Here is a 20,396-nt window from a genome sequence, read left to right as displayed (position 1 = left end):
ATACAACTTCAACGAATCAACAGAGGGTGAAGAAGCTTAAAATACTAGCACTGGCATGATGGAACATGAAGAAGAGGTAATACCATAAGTCTTTGTAGGGTATTACAGATGAGTAGATCAAGAAGCTGAGGACGTTTCTCAACCTCCTTTGAAGACTTATTTAGAATCACCTGATTTACCTCAGCTTCCCCTGAATTGCAAGGGAGTTCTCTCTCAGAAAATTGAGCAGGCAGAGGTGGTGAATGCACTTTAAAAAATGCTGCGTGCAAAGGCCACAGAAATTGACAGAATCCCGATCAAGTGTATAAAATGTTTATAAGAGAGCGCCTCCTGTTTCTGACAAGGATGTTCAACCAAATTAAAGAAGGATTAGAGGTCCCTAACTCTTTCAAGGAATCAGTTATAGTGATCTTTCTAAAAAAAGATAAAAGTGTTTCAGATGCTAACTCATATCACCCTATTAGCCTGGGAAATGCAGATTATAAACTGGTCCTAAAAATAAAATATGGGGTGAACGAGGGGCGCCCGGGAGCAGCTGTTACCCAGCAAGATCAGTGTGGATTGTTGCCTCAAAAAACACTCCGAGGGCATATTTAAGAAAAGTGGTGCTGCACCCAGTGCAGCACCGCTTTCCTTGCACTCCTTAGCGCCCCCCTAATGCCACCATAGGTGCGCCGTATTTAACATATGGCGCACCGTGGCACTAGTTAGGGAACTAGCGTCAACATTTTTTATGCTAGTTTGGCGCTTTGCCGGATTATCATCAAAAATTCTGATGCAAATCCTGCAAAGCACCTAGTGGCCCATGGAAAACAATTGGAGCCTCATTTTAACGCCTACTCTGTGCTGGCATTAAAAATGCTGAAAAAATCTAAAAGATTTTTTGCACCATATTTTCGGCCCCCATAACGGGGAACGCCCCCCTTCCATACATTATGCCAGGCGCAGGCATAATGTGGCACAAGGGGTTACAAACTGGCGCAACGCATACATTGCGCACTTTGTAAATATGGCGCATGGAAAAAGCCACTTTAGCGCCACCTTAGTGTCAATAAAATTATGCTATGGCGACGCTAAAGTGGAACTAGGGGCTCTTAAATATGCCCCTCTGTTTTTAGTGCAAGCTATAGACTACTTCTTGAATAGTCAGCAGAAAGCGCCATCTAATGCTAGATGCTGAAAGCTTTTGATGTGGTGAACTGGTAGGCTCTGTTTTTTCTTTTAGATAGGTTTGGGTTTCCGGCACAGTTCCTTGGAATGTTGAAGAACATATATCTCGGTACTGAGGCAAGGGTGATTGTCAATGCCAAAGAGGCAAGTAGAGTTAGGATAAAGCGAGGTACCAGGCAAGGATGCCCTCTGTCTCCAATTTTGTTTACGTTTTTCATTGAACCATTGACTATTAAAATTGGCAAAATAGGAATCCCAGGGTTTAGATGTCAATATTAGAAATGGGGTTAAAACAAGGGGGGGCTGGCGCTTTCTCATATTAAGACTTATTATCAGGTGGCCCTCTTGGATAATCTTATTAGGTTCTCTAGAAAAGATTCTGGATTTGATTGCTTTTTCATGAATCTCATGATAAAGGAAAGCGAGGTTCAACTCCTAGTGTTTTTGAAGACGGCAAAATTGTCTAAACAAATTAGATATAAGACTCTAGGGGGCAGATTTAAGAGCCCCTATTGCCACGGGAACGTTACTTTTTGTGATGCTCGGGTGGGGCTAACCACTGCTCCATATTTACAAGGAGATGTAAAACCACTTTCTGTGGCATTACGCCTCCTTGTAAATATGGGCCCCGACGCAGTTTTCTGCATCAGAGGGGAATGCAATGGGTGTTGTGGTGGGTTTCCCACAGCAAAACCCATTGCTTTTGACGCTACCCCAGATTTACGAGTAACCATAAACCTGTAGCATTGCCACAAACTAACGCCACCCCAGGGTGGCATTAGCATGGCAAAACGAGGAGGAATGCTTTTATTCCTTCTAGTTTTTTACTTTTTCCAAAGAAAGAGCATAATGCCATGGGTGATTGCTTATGTGCAGGAAGGTGTCCCTTCCTGCACATAAACAATCATTCCAAAATTACGCTTTGGTACTGCTATGTGTGCTGCATTTTGCAGCACACATAGAAATGCAAATTCGTCATTATTGATTGTTTATGTGCAGGAAGGGACATCTTCCTGCACATAAACAATCTATCCCCTCAAAGCAGACACCCTTGCACTACGGTGCAAAGATGCCTATGTTGGCACAGGCAGCTTAATTCAGTGCTAGCGCAGGGAAAATGCAGAGGTGTGCAGTATTCCGATAAATACAGTGCATCCCTGCGATTCAAAAGTGACACAGCACGGCACTGCTATTTTTGGCACAGCACCGTGCTGCGCCACTTTAGAATAAATCAGGGCCTTTCCTCTACGTCATGCTTATAGCTGACTCAAAGAGACACAAATGTGTGGGATGACAGTGTCACAATCCATTTTATCCCAGTGGGAAGAGAAGTGTTTTAGGAAATTGGGTGATTTCTTTGTAGGCTCAACTTTAATATCATAGGATCAAGTGAATCAGTCCTTCAGGAACAGTACTATAGAGCTGGAGCTAAGTTTTAGACAGATAAAATGTTTCTTTAAGAACAGTTAAAGGGAACTGAAGACTGAAACATCCATGTTGATTAATATATTTTTTGAGAATAAGTTCTTAGGGTGGGGTAATTGCTACAGATTTCGTAGAAAAGATATTGCCTAAATAGTGGTACCGGTGTTTTTAGAAAGAGTAACCAGGGAAACTGGATGCAAGATATCACTAAGAGAACGGCAGTACATCAGTGAAATGGGGTATAAGTCGCTTATAGCGGCAAATTATAAAAGGAAGCATTTCTTGCAAGATGGCTGGTGTATTATACTCCATCACGGATTAATAGGATGTACCCTTCAAATCCGAATCAATGTTTTCGTTGGAAGGCGATGGGTTGTGAAGACTGGGGTCATTTTTTTTAGCTGTCCAAAACTGCAGGTTTTTGGGGATGATGTTTCTTTGGAGATTAGCAATGGAATTCATGATCCTATATTACCAGAGGTCACACTGGTTCTATTTGGCTCCGCCCCCCAAGGGTATAAACTTAAGAAGTTTTCCCATTGGTTTGTTTCAATTGCAGTGGCACGTTCTACTGCAACTATGGAAATCACCAAATGTCCCCACTTTTATGTTATTGCGTGAAAAGATGCACAGTGCAAAAATATTTGACAAGGCATGTGCTAAAAGAGTAGGGGCAATATCGAGGTTTTTTAAAACATGGAGTGAGGGAGAGGCTTTAGAGCCTAGCTCATAATTACTAGACATTGGAATTTCTCTGGGTTACTGTTTTTCCCTTATTTCCCTTTTTCTTTTTTTCTTTTTTATCTATGAACACACATAGGCACTTTATGCTTTTAAGGGGAGGGCCAAATAATCCTATATTGGCACTTTATAAGTGGGCTGATATCTTCTAAATGTTTGATAGATTTTGACTGTTTGGATTTCAGGGTGATTTCTAGATCTGAGTTCATAGTTAATCAGCATGTCAGTACCTTTTTTTGGATGGCGGGTATCTATTAGTTGACCAATTTGTGTCATATACACGTAGTCACTAATGTTTTGGCGATGAACATAGAGTTGACATGGTAGAAATGTGTTCAATATTGTTGTTATGCACCTAGGCACTTTATTGAATCTAAGGGCCAGGTTACGAGGCTGGGGGTCCGAAGACCGCCAGTCTTGAGGTGGCTGTCGGCCCGCTGTGGCTTTCCGACGGCCACATTACGAGGTTGGCGGCTCCCGCTGTCCCCGCTCTCAGGATCTCAGATTCTGATGGGGTGATGGCGGTGCAGGTTGCAATCAGCCAGGGTGGCGCTGAAGTCAGTGCCACCCTGAAGAATACAACCTTGTTCTCCAACAGCCTTTTCATGGCGGTACCACCGCCATTAAAAATCTAGCAGAGAACAGGTGCAGGGGGCCACGGGGGGCCTGCACTGCTCATGCCTGTAGCATGGGCAGTGCAGGGTTCTCCCTGCACAGCATCTTCAAAATGCGCACTGTCTGCTGTGTAGACAGTGCACATTTCGAGGGTGCTGGTGCCCCCTGCTTGCGGCAGCATTGCTGCCGGCTCTGTGTCGAGCCGGCAACAATGCTGCTACCCCTTTTCCACTGGGCTGACCGGCAGAAACCTTAGTCACTTTAATCACTTCAAGGTCAAAGCACAAACTACTGGTAACTGAACACTGCAGCGAGCTTTACTAAGAGAAAGGATGTCACAAGGGTACATCTGCCATCAAATTCATCCATGGAACAGCATACATCCCCTTGACTTCAGGACAATGAGAGAGCTCTGCTTTATTTTAGCCAAATTATATTAGCACTGCTTTTCACAGTCTAAATTATTTATTGTACAGTATCCACACATATCACTTGCAACAGGGTGACTTATAAAAGAGAAAGCTATCTTTAAAGGGGAGTACAGGCCTCTCTGAGAAGAAGCATTGCTGTTATTGAATCAGACAACAGAGTAAAATTGAATGAACTTTTACAAAAGAAACACTAAAATAACAAAAACCCAATAAAGGGAACAGGAGATATGATTTTTTTTAATTTTAAGTAAAAATAGCACCAATGGTAGTCAATGGGCAGTGGTAGACCGGGATCTAGTTGCAATTTGAGAGCGACCACAATGGGCGGATACCCCAAACAGGTTGTTGTCATCATAGATGTTAGCTTCTGACATTGTCTTTTAAGTCTCAACCAATCACAGCAGTGCACTTCTAAGACCCAAAGGACCTCAGGGGAGGCACTTTGAGACTCATAGGGTGTCAGGCAAAGGCGAGGAATTGGATTCAATCCTGGTCCATCTGCCACAGATCAGCTGGTTACCTCCAGAAAAAGGCCTCTTGCAGCTTTTTGTTTCCATGTAGCCACACAGGAGGTCAGCCAATTGACCCTTGGATCCCACTTCTTTGTCCTAGGTACACGAGGGAGCAGGGCCAGTGCTTCAAAGCTCCTCTTAGGTCACCCTGTTTTCCTACATAGAACAGCTAGGCCTACCATATTGAAAATGGCTTTTTGGGCCTTGTCACTAAAGAGACACGGTAATATTAAGGTTCTAAATGCCCCACATTTTAATATCATGCACCTTATCTTGTGGGCTTTAAGACTGAAAATATTGGTGATATATTAATATTTAAGGGGGAGGCATTTACCTGTCAAAAAGGGTTATTTTAAACAGTCACACTGCAGGATAAAACTGCAGCAATCAGGCTACAAAGGTAGATTTGAAGCTCTGTTTTCCTTGTCACAATAGTGGATAGCACAAACATGCTGTAGTGCACAAGTCACATTTAACTTGTTGTGCCGGTTGTATTTCTATACTATACTATGGCCTTATAGAAGCAGTAAATATGCCAATCGGGTATTAGCTAATTTAACTGTGCTTAAAGGAGGAGCACAAGCACTTTACTACTAGTTAGCTGGAGTAAAGTGCACAGAGTTCTAAAGGCAGCAAAAATATGGGGCCCAGCAAAGGTGAAAAATCTGAATTACCATGCAAAAAAGCCAGATTTCCAACATGGGGGGGTGGCTGGGTTTCTTAAGGTGGTGTTTCAGCTGGCTCTGCCATCAGCGTTTCTGGGGTGAACAGGCTGCCAGGTCAAGAGTTTCTGAGTCACAGAGGCAGGCACCTTATTTAGGGTTTAACAACTGCCACTGATTTTTATTCCCAAGGCCTGCGTGCAAGGCGTGAGACACTCAGGCAGGTAAACCAAACAATGTCCCTGTCTTGGTGTGTCAGGCCCATTGTTTTTTTTTCTCAACAAAATCCTGCCCAGCATTCAGCTGTGCCTACAGAGCATCTAGCTCACTGGCTTGTGCACTGCAGACACAGTGCTCCCCAAAAAGCAGGCTGAAATCTTTAAATATTGTGAGTAGTCTTGCTTAGGAGACAGAGGCAAGGCCACCACAGATTACCAGGTAATTCTTGATGTAAATGACTCCCGAAATATTCCTCACCTCTTGGAGAAGAAAAAAAGAATAATAGCTTAAATGACGGTGGGGGCGCAAGTTATAGTTAATTGAAATAACTCCAACTATAACTGCTGAATTTCTCTGGTTTTGTGCGAGTAAATTCAGAACATGACTATAACATCCCTGCAATCTCAGGTTTTAAAAGTGAATTTCTAAGTTTTTTTTTTAAAGGTTACGCCTCTGTAAACTTTGTTTTTTCAGTGAATATAGCTATAGATATATATATATATATATATTTTTCTCTCACAGAAGGCTAAACTCAACCATGTGAACCTTCCATGCTGCGGGCTATCTTGCCACGGTGCTATCGATCAATAACCTCAAGAGATATAATGGAGTGAAAGTGCCCTTTACAAATACACATTATGTTTGTGTTAAGTTATAGCATAAGAGGTGGTAAAATTAACGTGCACATACATCACTGCGTGTGAGATCTTCTTACAATGTGTACTTTGAGAACAGATGCCTCTTACACTTTTAGTGATAAATCTTTCACTGTTCACACATACCTTGAAGACAGAAACCTTGCGGTAAGAGAGTCCTGCTGGATAGTTGAGGAGCAGTTTAGTGCTGTATGCATCTTCTCCATTGTTTCCCAGATTCAGCCTCATATTCAGTGTAGCAGATTCTTTCACTATCAGCTGCTTATCTCTGAGGGACAGAGCACAATGCGAGAGGCATAGAGAAAATGTATCTACAAACTCCCTGTCTGTCCGCTCAGCAAACCATGCCCATTTGAGTTCTACAACCTTATGAACCCATATCCCAAAAGCTTATCCTAATTGACAATTAATGCTACATGAAATTCTACATCCTTTACCACCAAGAACATCTGCACATCCTAAATCCACCACACTGTCAGTTAACACTCTATGCACATCCTAAGTACAGCACATGTCATCAATGCTCTTTGCTCATCCTGACGGAAGCACCTGGATCATCACCACCACTGCTCATTATACATTAACAGAAGTACCCACTAACAACACATGGCCATCCTAAATCCATCTATTGGACAATCATCATCATATTCCAATTCCAAACGTACCATTTAGACCATCAAAAGCAAATTCACAGCCTGAATTCATCATAGGTACCCTGACCAAAACATGCCATTTTATACTAACAACTTCGACAATGCTGCAAGTGTATCAGAGTGTGTATCAGAGTTTCCCATTTCTCACTACTAAGGCAACATTATTATTCTAGATTAACAATCAGTAATACATTCACCACATCACCATAGCCCATCCAAAGATCTCTGCCTTCAAATGCCAAATGCCATTGTTGACATCCTTCTAACCACCACCACTTAATATGCTGCTAATCAATCTTGCCCACTGATACTAAATGCAAATCCAAGCTCCAAAACTCTCTTCGAATTCTGGATCACATGCCGATTAACACGAGTAATGAACCAGTGCCCTCAGCTAACACTTTATCCTTTGATTATGACTCGATTATTGGAGACACCCACATCAGTGTGCTCAATGAATATCAAAGTAAGACCCAGGCAGGAGACTTACCCAGATGCATCAAATGTGACTTTTAGATCTGCCTCACAGATCCCGTCGGAACCACAGTTCTTCTCAAAAGGAATCTGGGGAAAGACAGATCAAAATCAATATGTACTAAACCACCTTCTGAGACAAATTGTCTTATGTCGAAACAATGAAATTTCCTGTTTATGATGGTGAAGAGTACTGTACATTTTATGCCTGCTTGATAGTTGACAGATTTCTCCCAGTCCCACTGGTGGCAGAAAAGGCAGAGATATGTCTGTGATTTAACCAATATCCCAATGTCCTGATATTGTATTCTGCTTCATGTTACATATCGATGACCCCATATTGACTTCACCCCTGACCAGTACTTGTATTGTTATATCTGGGTGTTTAACAAAGACTTTGTAAGTTCCAGTTGATGAAATGGCAGTGGGATGGGTTACCTCATCATACCAGGTTGTGTTATACAGAGGGTTTAGGATCGGTGATGGGGCGCTGCCCTCAGAAGAATCCATGTCTTCCTGCAGTGAGATGTTAACAGAGACCTTGATGGCTGAAACATAATCCTCAATGCAGCTCTGTTGGAACAAAGAGAGAGAACAATGAGGGCCAGAAAATGATGATAAAGTCTACTTCCTAACAAGAACATATGCTCAACCCCCAGTTAGATCTACCCTCCCATCTGAGATGCCCTGCAGTGCACCACAGGACCATTTGGGTGAATTTCTCTAGCTCTATGACAAACAATCAACCACAAACAGTTTGTGGTACAAAAATATTAACTATGCATACTTTTAATGTAAAGTACAAAAATACTGTGGTCAATAATATTGCAGTTGAAATGATTAACCATTTAATGGTAAGTATATATATGTATATATATATTTATAATTAACAGTATTATAATTGAAAATGAGTTGAATTATTTTTCATAAAATAATTATATATTTACATATATAGAACAAAAAACAACAAATATTAATAATTAACTTTAAAAAAATGTTAAAATGACTATAACTTTATAAAATGTGTAATCAATTGAACAATACATTTTAATATTAAATTACTAATTACGGTAAATGTATTATACACATAAAGTAATTTGAAAATAAAAACATATACTTAAAGAATAAAATGCTACTTAAATATATAATTCCTAATCACTTTTCACAAAAAGTACAACATATTTTTAATTTAGTCAGCATTTTTTCTGCATTTATAAATATTGTTTTCAAAATATTTAACAAATCATTTTTTTAGATCCTAACAAAATATAATATATACATTTAAATATCAAAACACAATAGAAAATGAATTTAAAATAAGTTTTAAAATATGTAATTTTAAATTAAATGTGCTTAAAAATACATGAAAAACATTTAATCACAAAGTAATATGTAGTAGCCTAATGTCGATCCAAAATTATTAAAAATATAAAAACTAACATTGCAAATACACTGTTCTAAAACAATTCTACAAAAATAAGGGAACATGCAAGCTTTGGGAATGTTAAAATGTACTATTCTAACTTCCGCCTAACAAGCATTGGGGAAAGGGGGTTTGGGGAGGGTGGAGGTCAGATTTACTCTTCAAAGTCTAGTTCACATCATGAATAGTGGCTACGGTGCAGGGAGTGAGCGGGAAGGAAATAGATTTACTATTCTAGCTCCTATCTAACAAGCATTGGGGAAACCACATAAATTGGATGTTGGTGGGGGGTGGGAAGGTGGAGGATTTAGTATTCTAACTCCTGTCTGGAAAATGCTGGGGAAAGTGCAAAGATTAAGAGGGTCACATTTACCTTTCTAACTTCGATATAACAATCATTGGAGAAAGTGCATACATTGAAAGGGTCAAATGTTACAGCTCCGAAGGCTCAGGTACAACCCCTGGGCCTAAACCCCTCCATCTACCACATTAAAAATAAGACATGTTTTGACTCAAGCTGTCCTTCACTCCCAAAGTTAATATAGTAGTCAACATGTTGCTCTCCTTAATCTTAAAAACCCTACCGCTAACCTAAACCAACCGCTCAGTGTAGCTAATAAAACCTTGGCTTGATTTTTGCCTCAACTACAGCTAATCTACACAGAGCTGCTAGTGAAACTCAGCAGCAGTTTGCAAAGGTTAGAAACCCAAGCAGCCAGACTCGGTATGAACCTTTGTAAGCATGATCACATTAACCCAGCTCTTAAAGCAAAATACTGGCTCCCTGTATGACCCAAGGATTACATTTACAGTCATCTGCACTCTTCATAAAACCTACTTGGGTATAGGGCCAAAAAACCCATATAAATGTGCACCCCACAATGGCTTATGTAAGAGTATGTGCTCAGTAATTTACATCAGGTGGCACACCCGCTCCACCAAAGAACATTCAAGCAGCTGAAAAATGTATCCAGAGCCTTGGACACACAAGGCCCAAGCTTGTGGAACACTCTATACCCAAACCTGAGAGCAGAACCAAATAACAGGAGGTTCCATTAACACCTAAATCTAGTGATTCAAACTTGTTTTCTATGCATCTCCGCACAGATAATTGCTGCATAGGAGTAGTAAACACAATATCCGCCACGCTTGATCGGATTTGAATTTCTCCGTCCGTGCAACCTGTGCTTTCTTCAAAATTCTCAGTACTCTGAAGTTATGGAAAAGTGCCTTGGAGTGTTTTATGGAAACACTGGCAATGGCAGTGGCATTGGCAAACAAATGAAGTGATTACATTTTATTTTTGTTAAACTAAATTTTTGGGGCCATATGCCATGAAATGAAAAAAGAAACTACACTGTGCCCTAAATGTGGCAGCCAAAGGTTTGTGATTTCCTTTTTTCACCTATATTTTGAATATAGTACTGGTGCTTCCTGTTAGGCAGATGTACCTAGAACAGTCATAAAACCCCTTTTTGGTTTCAGTCACAGGAAAATGTATTTCTTATTGGCGCAAAAGTAAAATACTATTTGGTTTGAGCTAAGGCAACCTGAATACACTGTAAACGTACAAGGATAACTTAAAAATAAAAATATTACAGAATTGAATGGAAAAAAAAAACTTGACCAGGTAATGTTTTGGTCCTCCAGCCCAGGCACTGAAGTGCACTTCTTTTTAGGCAGATATGCAGATGTGACCGGTAAAAACGCCATTGCTCACAGTGTTGACAGATCCACTGGTCAAAGTGGGCTGATCCTTGTCCCAGTGTTATATGCTGTGGAGAGCGGAAGCAAAATGTGAATGACAGTTGAAGAGACCAGGGATAGAGGAGGGCTGTCCCATAACACCTCTGTGTATGTATGATTTTTCCATTTATTTGTTTAATGCAAGAGGTTGGTAAGACACCTAAAGCTTTGTCTAGCCCAGAACTAGTAAACAATGGCTAAGAAACAAAATTAACACACTTGTTGATCATATGAGAGTCACAGGTGTCTGAGAGTTGATGGCCCAGGCCTCTAATATGGGTCCGAGGGCTTCCCAGATACTTTCCTACTCCTGAGATGAGTGCTCATGCTGTCTGCTCTGATGTTGTTCACCACAGCAATTTTGGAAACTAACAAGAACACACAAACATTGCAACACCCATTCCACAGAGCCACTAAAAGCCACCTGAATGACAGGGTGTCGGTATCCCCTTTTCTCTGCACATACAAAAGGTCTGCTGTGTTGTCTTTATGGATCATCACAACTCTGGACCTCTCCGTTGATAAGAAGGCCTTCAGCACTAAGAGGTTTGCATTAATCTACTGTAGGTTTATGTGCATGGATTACTCTGACTTGTCCCAAAATTACCATGTCTTCACCAACCATGCTTTCAGATGTTGGTGGTGGCAGCAGTCTGTTGACAGAGAAGTTAGAAAGATAATTCCAGCAATAGGTTGGATGTCCACCATTCAAAGATGGATGAACTAGAATGTTCTTTGATCTCCCAATATTTGGTCGGATGGAGCTGCAAGAAGTGCATGCAAAGGTTGACATGAGCCACTGCTCCTCCACAGGACCCATGGATTTTCCGAAGCATCTGGCACCACAAGGCAATCCCTGTCTAGCTGGTCAAGAAGTGATCCAGTGCCTAAGATATCACTATTACCCACTCTGGAGGAGAAAAGGTTTTTGCCAGTGCTGTAACAAACCTTGAGGGGGGCCCACTGCAAATGACATTGAGGTCCCCCTGTCCAGACTTATTCAGGAGATCTGGGGCCAGGTACACTGCTGAGGGGGGCTTTGTTACACCACTGGTTTTCACCAGGCTACAGCCCAAGGTAGACATTTCTATGAAATAAATCCTCTTGCAACCACAGAGGATTTTGGATAGTTCATTAAGAACCCAGGTTTGGATATGGCCCTGAGTGTTGGGGACAGACGAAATTATGATCCTCCTTTGATGCTGCTCTGCTAACACTGTTGGTATATATAGATATAGACTTAGATAGAAATGGATGTTCTGCTGTCACAGAAAGTGATGAACCAGAGCCAATATCATAGTGAAAACCCAAAGGGTAGCACTGAGATCAAATTGGAGTACACTGTGCTGGTAGCATTCTTCTCCCACTGTTAAATGCAGATACGTTCTTTGTACTCTTGGAGGGCTGCATGGAAGTAATCATTCAAAAGTACACTGAGGTCTGTAAATTAATTTTTCGAACAGCTGCTGTCTCAGTTACAGTGAGAATCATGAACCTCTGCAGGGAAGGAACTGATTTAGATTGCAAATATCTAAGATGCAGTGAAGTCCCTCTCCCTTTAAAAAAAAAAAGAAAGTAAAGAGTGAGATTAAGATGTCAACTTTCTTTCTGGAGGTGGGACATGTTTGATTCATGTTAAAAGGAGAAGTCTCTTGAAGCTTCTCAACATCCTAGTGAAAGCCTATTTAGGGATGCCGACTGGGACAGATGCAGATTGGATGGAGGAGGCTGTGGCAGCTATCAAGCATAGCCTTCCTTAGCACTGAGTAGGCTGATGCATCTATGGTGACTTGGTTCCAGTGGTGGTGATAGTGGAGTGGGTTTGTGCTGAGAGAGCTGCTGGACCTTGAGGAAGTGATTGGTACTTCTTGGCCTTCGTCTTCAAGGCAAAAGGACTGTGGAGTCTTGAAAGCCTGGAAAAGAAAATGGGTCTCAGTGGTACTGGTTAGATGCTATGCAGCAATTTCACCATATCCATACTTGTCTTGTAATTCTCTAGGACCTCATCAGTTGAGGGATAGAAGAGAAGTGGATGCCTGTTTCCTGGTCCTATGACTTTAGGTTTCAAGATGTTGGTCTTGACTGCCAGAGCACAACCATATTAGAGGTCAGATCCTTGGACCTCCGCGGTTTCTTTTCTGCAGCTTCATCATCTGGGTTCAGCACAAACATTTCTTGAGAATAGAGTGGGAGAATGCAGGTGTGTGAGTCAAACCTATACCAGAGTCCGTACGTGGTCAAAATGGCATTGTTGTTAGCTTTGGTAGGAAACTATCATTCTCTAGAGGGGTGTCAGAGTTTAGCAAAGCCTTAGACACAACATCATTGTTCTTGCTGGTAGGTTGTGTTGGAGTGTAGTTTTTATAATCAAAATTCAAATTAAATGTTTATGAATTAATGCATAATAATGCCGCGTAGAAAATGTTTTGCTGTGTTTTACTAAACGTGTGTTTGAAATGTGCCCACGGGGTGGCCACCATTGTATACGATGATTAATGAAACTGACTAATAATGAGATATTAATGTACTAATGTATGATTTTGTATTATTATTAAGAGTTATGTGTTAAGGTTTTGCTAATTAATTACTAGGCCTTAGTTAGCATGAGTCGGGCCTAGCTGCCCGGTTTCATATTAAATTCCTTTTTCTAACGTGCAATGTGCTGACTTGCTGAAGGACATGTAGTTGTACTTTTCCAGAAGACTAGAAGAGATGTGTATCCGTAGTAAATCTCATGAGACTCGACTTGCTCAAGGAGAAATTCTTGTGGAACGCAACAGTGTAATTTGCAACAGGTACAAGGTCGCCTGAACTGGTATAGACAATGGGACTACTGACTGGAGTAACAAATGTCACTTATTCCTCACCTGACATTCTACCCGTTGGAGGCGTCAAACCTAGGAACCAATAAACTACATGAGAACTGTTATGGGGTGACAATAGTAATGAGACGACAAGTAAACCAATGGATGGAGATGATGATGCGCCAAAACTTGCCCACTTGGAAATTAGGGGACTGTACAACAAGATCGATATGAAATTCTTGGACACGAGGAGAAATAAGCCATTGCGTGCCTTTTGCTATTGCCCAGCCACTTTGTTACTCTGCCCAAAGACTTTGCTGTTTGAACTTTGTAAACCATCCTCACTTACTTTGCCTTGCCCGATTCATACTTTTCCTCCTTATGAGGGAGGTATTCCCTTTTGCCCGTCTTACTGAACTTTGCTGTGTTTCCTGGCTGATGGCGAATCAACTGATGTCCTGAGGACGAAGACTGACTCTGTATGCTGACTCATTATGGAGGGTAACTATATGATGATGAAATTGTAATTGTCTGTTTGCCTTTTCTTTCTAGGTACCAACTGCTTCTTTTGATAGAGACCACAGATAGATGTTTTCTAAATTTGTGTTGCTAAATTGTTTTGCATGAAGCCCAACATGCTAATGCTGATTTGAGGTTAGTTAAGGAATTCACTAAATGGACGCAAATAGACAAAATGACTGAATCTATGCTTTGTTGAATAATGCTCTAATGATACTCTGCTAAAGTTAATCCATGTTGACGTCATGCTATGTTCTAATGTTTATGATCTCTGCTTTGATGAAGTCTTATTCGAGTTGCCATATTATGTGACAATGTTGATGTATTTTCTGGTTTTGAGACTAATAAACTTGCTAGTAGAATTGTAATAATAGGGAATAAATATCATAAATCTTACTAAAGTTTGTGTGGTTATTCATGGCTGAAATGTCATGGTGGTTTCTGAGTCTTATTGATGCCATTGATTACTTTGATTGACTTGCTATTGTGAATATTGACGAAGTTACTGACTTATTGATTGACATTTTGATTAGTTGTCTCATCCTAAGGTGTCTTCAATCAGGGTCAAAAGATTCATCGGCCTAAAACGAGTCCCAGAGTGAATAACATTTTTAGATTGGGACGCGTTATCAGTTGTAAGTCCTCATGGTTACTGGTATCAGTCTGTGAATCAGTGTCTGGATTGGTGTTTGGTTACCCAGATGGACCCTCTTACAAGGAGGAGGCATGGGAGATGGGTCTTTGGTGATTTGTCCACCCTTGGCAGAACAGCTGGCATCAATGTTGGAACTGGTGGTTGGATCGGACCCAAGGGTGCCAGCTGACTAAAGGCTACTGGTCTCTGAAGCTAGTTCTACGGCCTCTGGAGCTGCATTGGAGCCTGCAGGAACTGCAGTGGGGAGTTGTACTGGGGAAGGCAAGAAGTGTATGGGGACATGAGGATGCTAGGTCAAGGGGAAAGGGGTCCTAATCCTTCACTTTGCATCCAGGAAGGAGTCTGTGCTCAGTTTTGAGATCAGTATTTTGGCAAACCAAGCAGCCTTATCTGAACGTAACTGGATGGGTTTTGGTAACTTATCAGCCGTTCCTAGTCTAATGGGTCTGCTGCTTCAAAACTGTCTTCTGCACTTCTGTGAATGTGGGGTGCTCTTGCTCTTGACTGCCGCCTGCACAGCTTGGAAATTGGCTCAGACATGGAACAAAAGGTCAGGAGATGCCCTTATCTATTCAGCCTGTAGACACAGACAGCATCTGCCACAGAAGGAGCTGCACTCTACTCCCCTGAGCAAGTCGCTAGAGTCACTGAAACAAACTGAGACTTGGGCCACAACCTGCATCCTGGAAGGGAAACTTACTCTGGCCCTCATTCTGACCCTGGCGGTCTTTTCGCAAGACCGCCGAGTTACCGCCGCGGTGAAGACCGCCGACCGCGGCGGTATGCCGCTGTGCGCATTCTGACCGCTGGGAGCGTTCCGCCGGAAAACCGCCAGCAGCCACACTGGCGGTCGGCGGGAAAGTGGAGACTGGTCAACCTCCACCGCCACGCCAGCAGAACACCGCCCACAGAATTACGACCCACATTTCTGTGTGGCGGTCTTCTGTTGGCGGTCTTCTGTTGGCGGTCACCTCCCCATGGCTCCCGTCGCCTCCCGGAGGACCAACGCACAAGGTAAGTTGATCGTCCGTGAGGGGAGGGGGTGGGGGGGTGTTGTGTGATGTGGGCGTGCATGGGGGTGTGCGTGTGAGTGTGTAGAGGGGGTGTGTGAGTGCGTGTATGCGGGCGGGGGGTGCTGCTGTGTCTATGGGTAATGTGTGCTGTTCGGCAGGTGCGCATGTCTGCATGTATGTGTGCGGGTATGTGTCCCCGTTGTGTATGTGTGTGTGGGGGGTGTGTATATGTGCATGTTGGGGGTGTGTGCATGTCGGGGTGCATGTATGTGCATGTCGGGCTGGGGGTGGGGAGGGGGTTCGTACCACCTCTGGGGGGTGGCAGGGGGGTGGAGGGTGTGGGGGGAGGACTCGGGTGGGTAGTGGGGGGTGGGGGAGACCCCTATCAGTGCCAGGGAAGGAATTCCCTGGCCCCGATAGTGCTTACCGCCATGGTTCGCACGGCGGTTCCCGCCCGCAAGAAACCGCGGCGGTAGGCAGGGTCATAATACCCTTGGCGGTATTGGGACGACCGCCGGGCCGGAGTGCGCAAACTCCAGCCCGGCGGTCATGACCGCCGTGGCGGTCGGAGTGGAGAAGTGGCGGTCGGTCGCGGCGGGGACCGCCGCGGTCAGAATGCCATTTTTAATACCGCCGGTCTGTTCGCGGTCCGACCGCCGTCTCTCCGCCGACCGCCAGGGTCAGAATGAGGGCCTCTGTCTCTTGGTTCAGTGACCTGTGGTAATGCCACAGAAGGACAGACTTGCTCAACAGTTCACTGGAATGGCAACTTAGTACCTTACACCCAAATGAGGAGCTAGGCTTGGTTTGATAATCCAGCAGGTTTGCCATGGCAGGTGAGGTTTTGGTCCCCAAAGGGTCCTCAGCACCAGGGTCTTTATGCCCTTCTCCACCTGTGACAGTTGGGTTTAGTTGGGACAAGATGACTGGGACTAGCAGGGAGAGGTTGGTGGGCTTGGGGGGGGAAACATTATCTATCCCCAGAGTTACTCACACCACTAGCCTAGCACCAGTGAGGAGATAACATCCATTAGACATTTCAGAGTGAGGGGGCAGGGTACAAGCATCGCTACCTAGCTAGTAGGAAGGCACTTGTTACTTTGCCAAGGACAATTGACTCTTTAATTACCTCATGACGTTTCTTCCTTATGATGAAATCTAACCTCTCTTTAAAGATTAGCACACACTTTCTCTACATGAAAGCCAGGGAGTTCTGTAGGGGTCTGTCCTGCCATTTGATAAAGTTTGTTTTGACCAATGACTTTGTGTTTCACCACTGCGCATATTAGTTGCTCAATGTTCACCAGTAGCACATGGTATGTTTTGTATTCAGCTTAACTGCCTATTGGCTTTGACATGATATTCAGCTTAACTGCCTATTGGCTTTGACATGATATTATATATTGCATTTTGTATTCAGCTTAACTGCCTATTGGCTTTGACATGATATTCAGCTTAACTGCCTATTGGCTTTGACATGATATTAGACATTGCATTTTGTATTCAGCTCCGCTGCCTATTGGCTTTGACATGATATTATACATTGCATTTTATATTCAGCTCAGCTGCCTATGGGCTTTGACATGACACTAGACATTGCATTTGATATTTAGGTTAGCTGCCTATTGCCTTTAACATGACATTGCATTTGATATTTAGGTTAGCTGCCCATTGCCTTTAACGTGGAGTTAGACATGGCAGTTGAGAATCTAAGCTGTATTTTTCCAAGCTGTGTTTTTGCACCAGAGAACCAAGATGTTTTGTTCTCACAGTAGACTAGACCTGATAAGAGAGGGTACATGGGCGTCGTTTCTCTTCCCTTGAGCTTGGGAACAGGAGTAGTCTTGGAGACCTGGCCAGTCTCCAAAAGGCTTGCTCAGTTTCCCAGGTCTGAGAGGAGGGGGCACACCTTTGTAACGAATGTAACAGGCTGCAGAGAGTCAGATTCGAATCTGCCGGACCTCGTGCTGGAGCTTGGCGCCAGCTGCCAGCATCCCGTGTGGGTAGATGACACTCTTTCTCGCGGCTGACAGGGGTCATCAGCTTGCAGACCTTAGAAAGATGTAGCTGTAAATAGTTCCTACACGGTGAAGTATTTGTTTTGCTTTGCATTCAATATCTTATAAATATAACCTGCTGTGTATATTGCAAACTGATATATTTTGTTTGATTAACGCGGACTTGAAAGCTACTAATTCGTCATTCATTCATAAACATTGTGGTTGGGGAAGAATAAAATAACAATAAAAGTCTTCTTTGACCTCAGAAGTGCATTTCTGTTGTGTTATGTTAGTGCTTAGAAACTAAATAAGAGGAAAGCACTGCAATTGGTACCTGGAGTCGTGGGGTCGGTCATTAAGAGGTGATTAAGAAGGGGTTTGACGAGTTGGTAGATTTCTAAGTGCACACTTTAAAAGTGTAATTGTTTTTTTGTTGTTTGGAGAATTACAGAAATTGTTTTCTGTTTGGGGAATCACAGTAGCACGGCAGACCATGTCTGAGAATACATGTGTTGATGAACTGCCTGATGGTGCTAAGAAAAACTGTGAATTGTTTTCTGTTTGGGGAATTACAGAAGAAAATGCATGTGTAGCTAAAATGCCTGATGTTGTTTTGAGAAATAATTCCCGTTGTATATATGTAGAAAACGTGTGTTTTGGAAGTAATGATGACAGAAAGGTCTGGATACCTTTATCTGCTTACAGAGAAATGCAGGAGAAATGTAGGCAGTTGGAACATGAAAATAGGAATTTACGTGAGCAAATTAGCCCGCAAATTAGCCCGACTGAAAGTTATAAAAGGGCTGTTTTTGAAGAATCTTTCTTGTCCCATTCCAGTAATCAGGGGGTTAAGACAGCTCCGAGCTGCACTGAGTTTTCGTGTGAGCCAGGGTTTTTGGCAGCCAAAATGCATTCCTTAACTGATAACACGGACGAGAGAGCTCAGAATGTGATTTACGAGTTACCGTTGCAACGAAAGATTTTAGAGCAAGAGCCGACTTTCATTAGCTTGTTTGATTTTTGGAAAAAGAATAGCCCTCATTTGAGAGAAATCCTAACACTTTTGTATATGGTCACTGTGAAAAATAATATGCAGCTGCGCGCTTGTGATTTGGCAAATGAAATAATGCAGACTTTAGGTTTTTGCGCAGTGCAAGAAGGAAATACTTATGTACATGTAACTCAAGAACAAGGAAAGAAAATAGTGCCCCTAGCTAGAATCATACAATGGATCTGGTACTTGCAAGACAGGGCTAGAGTACCACAGATAGAAGAATTACCGATGAAATTGTGTGCACCATTTGAATTCGCGTCCACTGAAGATAAAAAGCATGTTTGTTTTACTAATGATCCATTGACTGAAATGTTGCTTTCTGGCACAGTAGAAGGAACAGCGTTGTATAATGTGTGTCAGATTTTAAAGCAAGAGCTACATGAGATGTGTCATTTTTATGCTGATTTTTGGTTCTTTGATAATGTTTTAGCACCTAACTGGTTCAATTACCTTGCAGATGTTAATGAGAAAAATGCAGAGAGAGAAGTGTTCACCCAGAATTCTGCCTTAGTGGGGATAGCTATGTGGGTGCCCCAGAAATGTGAAAAGGCCACTTACAGGTGGGCAGAGATGAGAGAGATGCCCATTCCCCTAGATTTGATAAAAACTGTGCAGCATGCACAAAAGCAATCTGTCATGCAAGCAGTCACAGAGCAGTTGGGGAGAGGAAAGTTACCAGGACAGAAATGGCAAAGTGATCAGGTTTTAGGGAGAGTGATTGCTGCAAATTACCAAGGAAAAATCGAAATTATGCTGATACCTAGAAAAGAATCTGATTCATTCATACAAATTGGAGACAGAATGGCCCAAATTGACAAAAGTGCAGTGAATGGAGGTTTGGTAAAGAATGAGTCTGCCCCAGCCCTTCTGACAGTGCAAGAAAAGGGAAGCTGTGGCGCAGCAGATAAAAACCTCAGTGCTGATGTGTTGGCTGAAGCCCCAAGTGATCCTCCAGAACCTGCAGAAAATATAACAAAGGGCCTCAAAAACGTCCTGCTGATTATAAAACAGGGAAAGAAAGAGGAAGGGTGCAGTTTAAATGAAAAATGTTATTTGCAAGAAAAGTCATACTTGTTTCTTTTGCAGATCCGACCACGTTTCGCCACTGTCCCTGAGTGCGCTGTGTGGTCCCCCTTCCGGTGTGTGCGTGTGGGGTCGGGGAAGGGACCGAATCCCCAACCTGAACCTGGCTGAGTAAAGTGCCAGCACCATGGATCCATTTTGCGCAAACTGCGCCTTCAGTTCAAGTTCAACTTGTTTGCTGTGTTTTTTTTTTTTTCCCCTCTCGTATGGAACTCTGACTTTTGCTTACCTTCCAGCAAACCTTTCAGGTGGACCGTGCACCTTTACATGAGTAGAACTCATGCCACATCAAATTGCTAACACTGTTGAATTAGAGACTCATTCTGAAAAAAAAAATTGCCCAGTCTTTTCTATGTAGATGTATCTGATGTGAAAGGTTATGAAATCAATGTGTTAATTCACTTCTATTGCTTTACAGGGATTGCTTTGATCATAATGTTTTTTTTGTGCTGATGTTTTTTTTTTGTTTGTTTGAAATATGAGATATGTGAAACAAAAATTCATTGGTCAAAGGGCGGAATGTCCTGCCATTTGATAAAGT

General features: G+C 42.5%; 1 protein-coding gene across 1 annotated transcript in view; it reads right to left on the bottom strand.

Annotated features, from left to right (window-relative positions):
• The window catches only part of ITGAL (integrin subunit alpha L), a 448,305-nt gene that overhangs the window by 69,458 nt on the left and 358,451 nt on the right, over nucleotides 1–20,396 (bottom strand). The window contains exons 18-20 of the mRNA XM_069244383.1: nucleotides 7,997–8,131; nucleotides 7,575–7,648; nucleotides 6,558–6,699 (exon numbers count right to left, since the gene is read on the bottom strand). Coding sequence (XP_069100484.1) covers nucleotides 6,558–6,699; nucleotides 7,575–7,648; nucleotides 7,997–8,131 — 351 coding nt within the window. The remainder of the gene's footprint in view (nucleotides 1–6,557; nucleotides 6,700–7,574; nucleotides 7,649–7,996; nucleotides 8,132–20,396) is intronic.

The sequence above is a fragment of the Pleurodeles waltl genome, chromosome 7, assembly GCF_031143425.1.
Source record: "Pleurodeles waltl isolate 20211129_DDA chromosome 7, aPleWal1.hap1.20221129, whole genome shotgun sequence".
Taxonomy (NCBI): domain Eukaryota; kingdom Metazoa; phylum Chordata; class Amphibia; order Caudata; family Salamandridae; genus Pleurodeles; species Pleurodeles waltl.
This window is presented reverse-complemented; position numbering and strand designations above follow the sequence as displayed.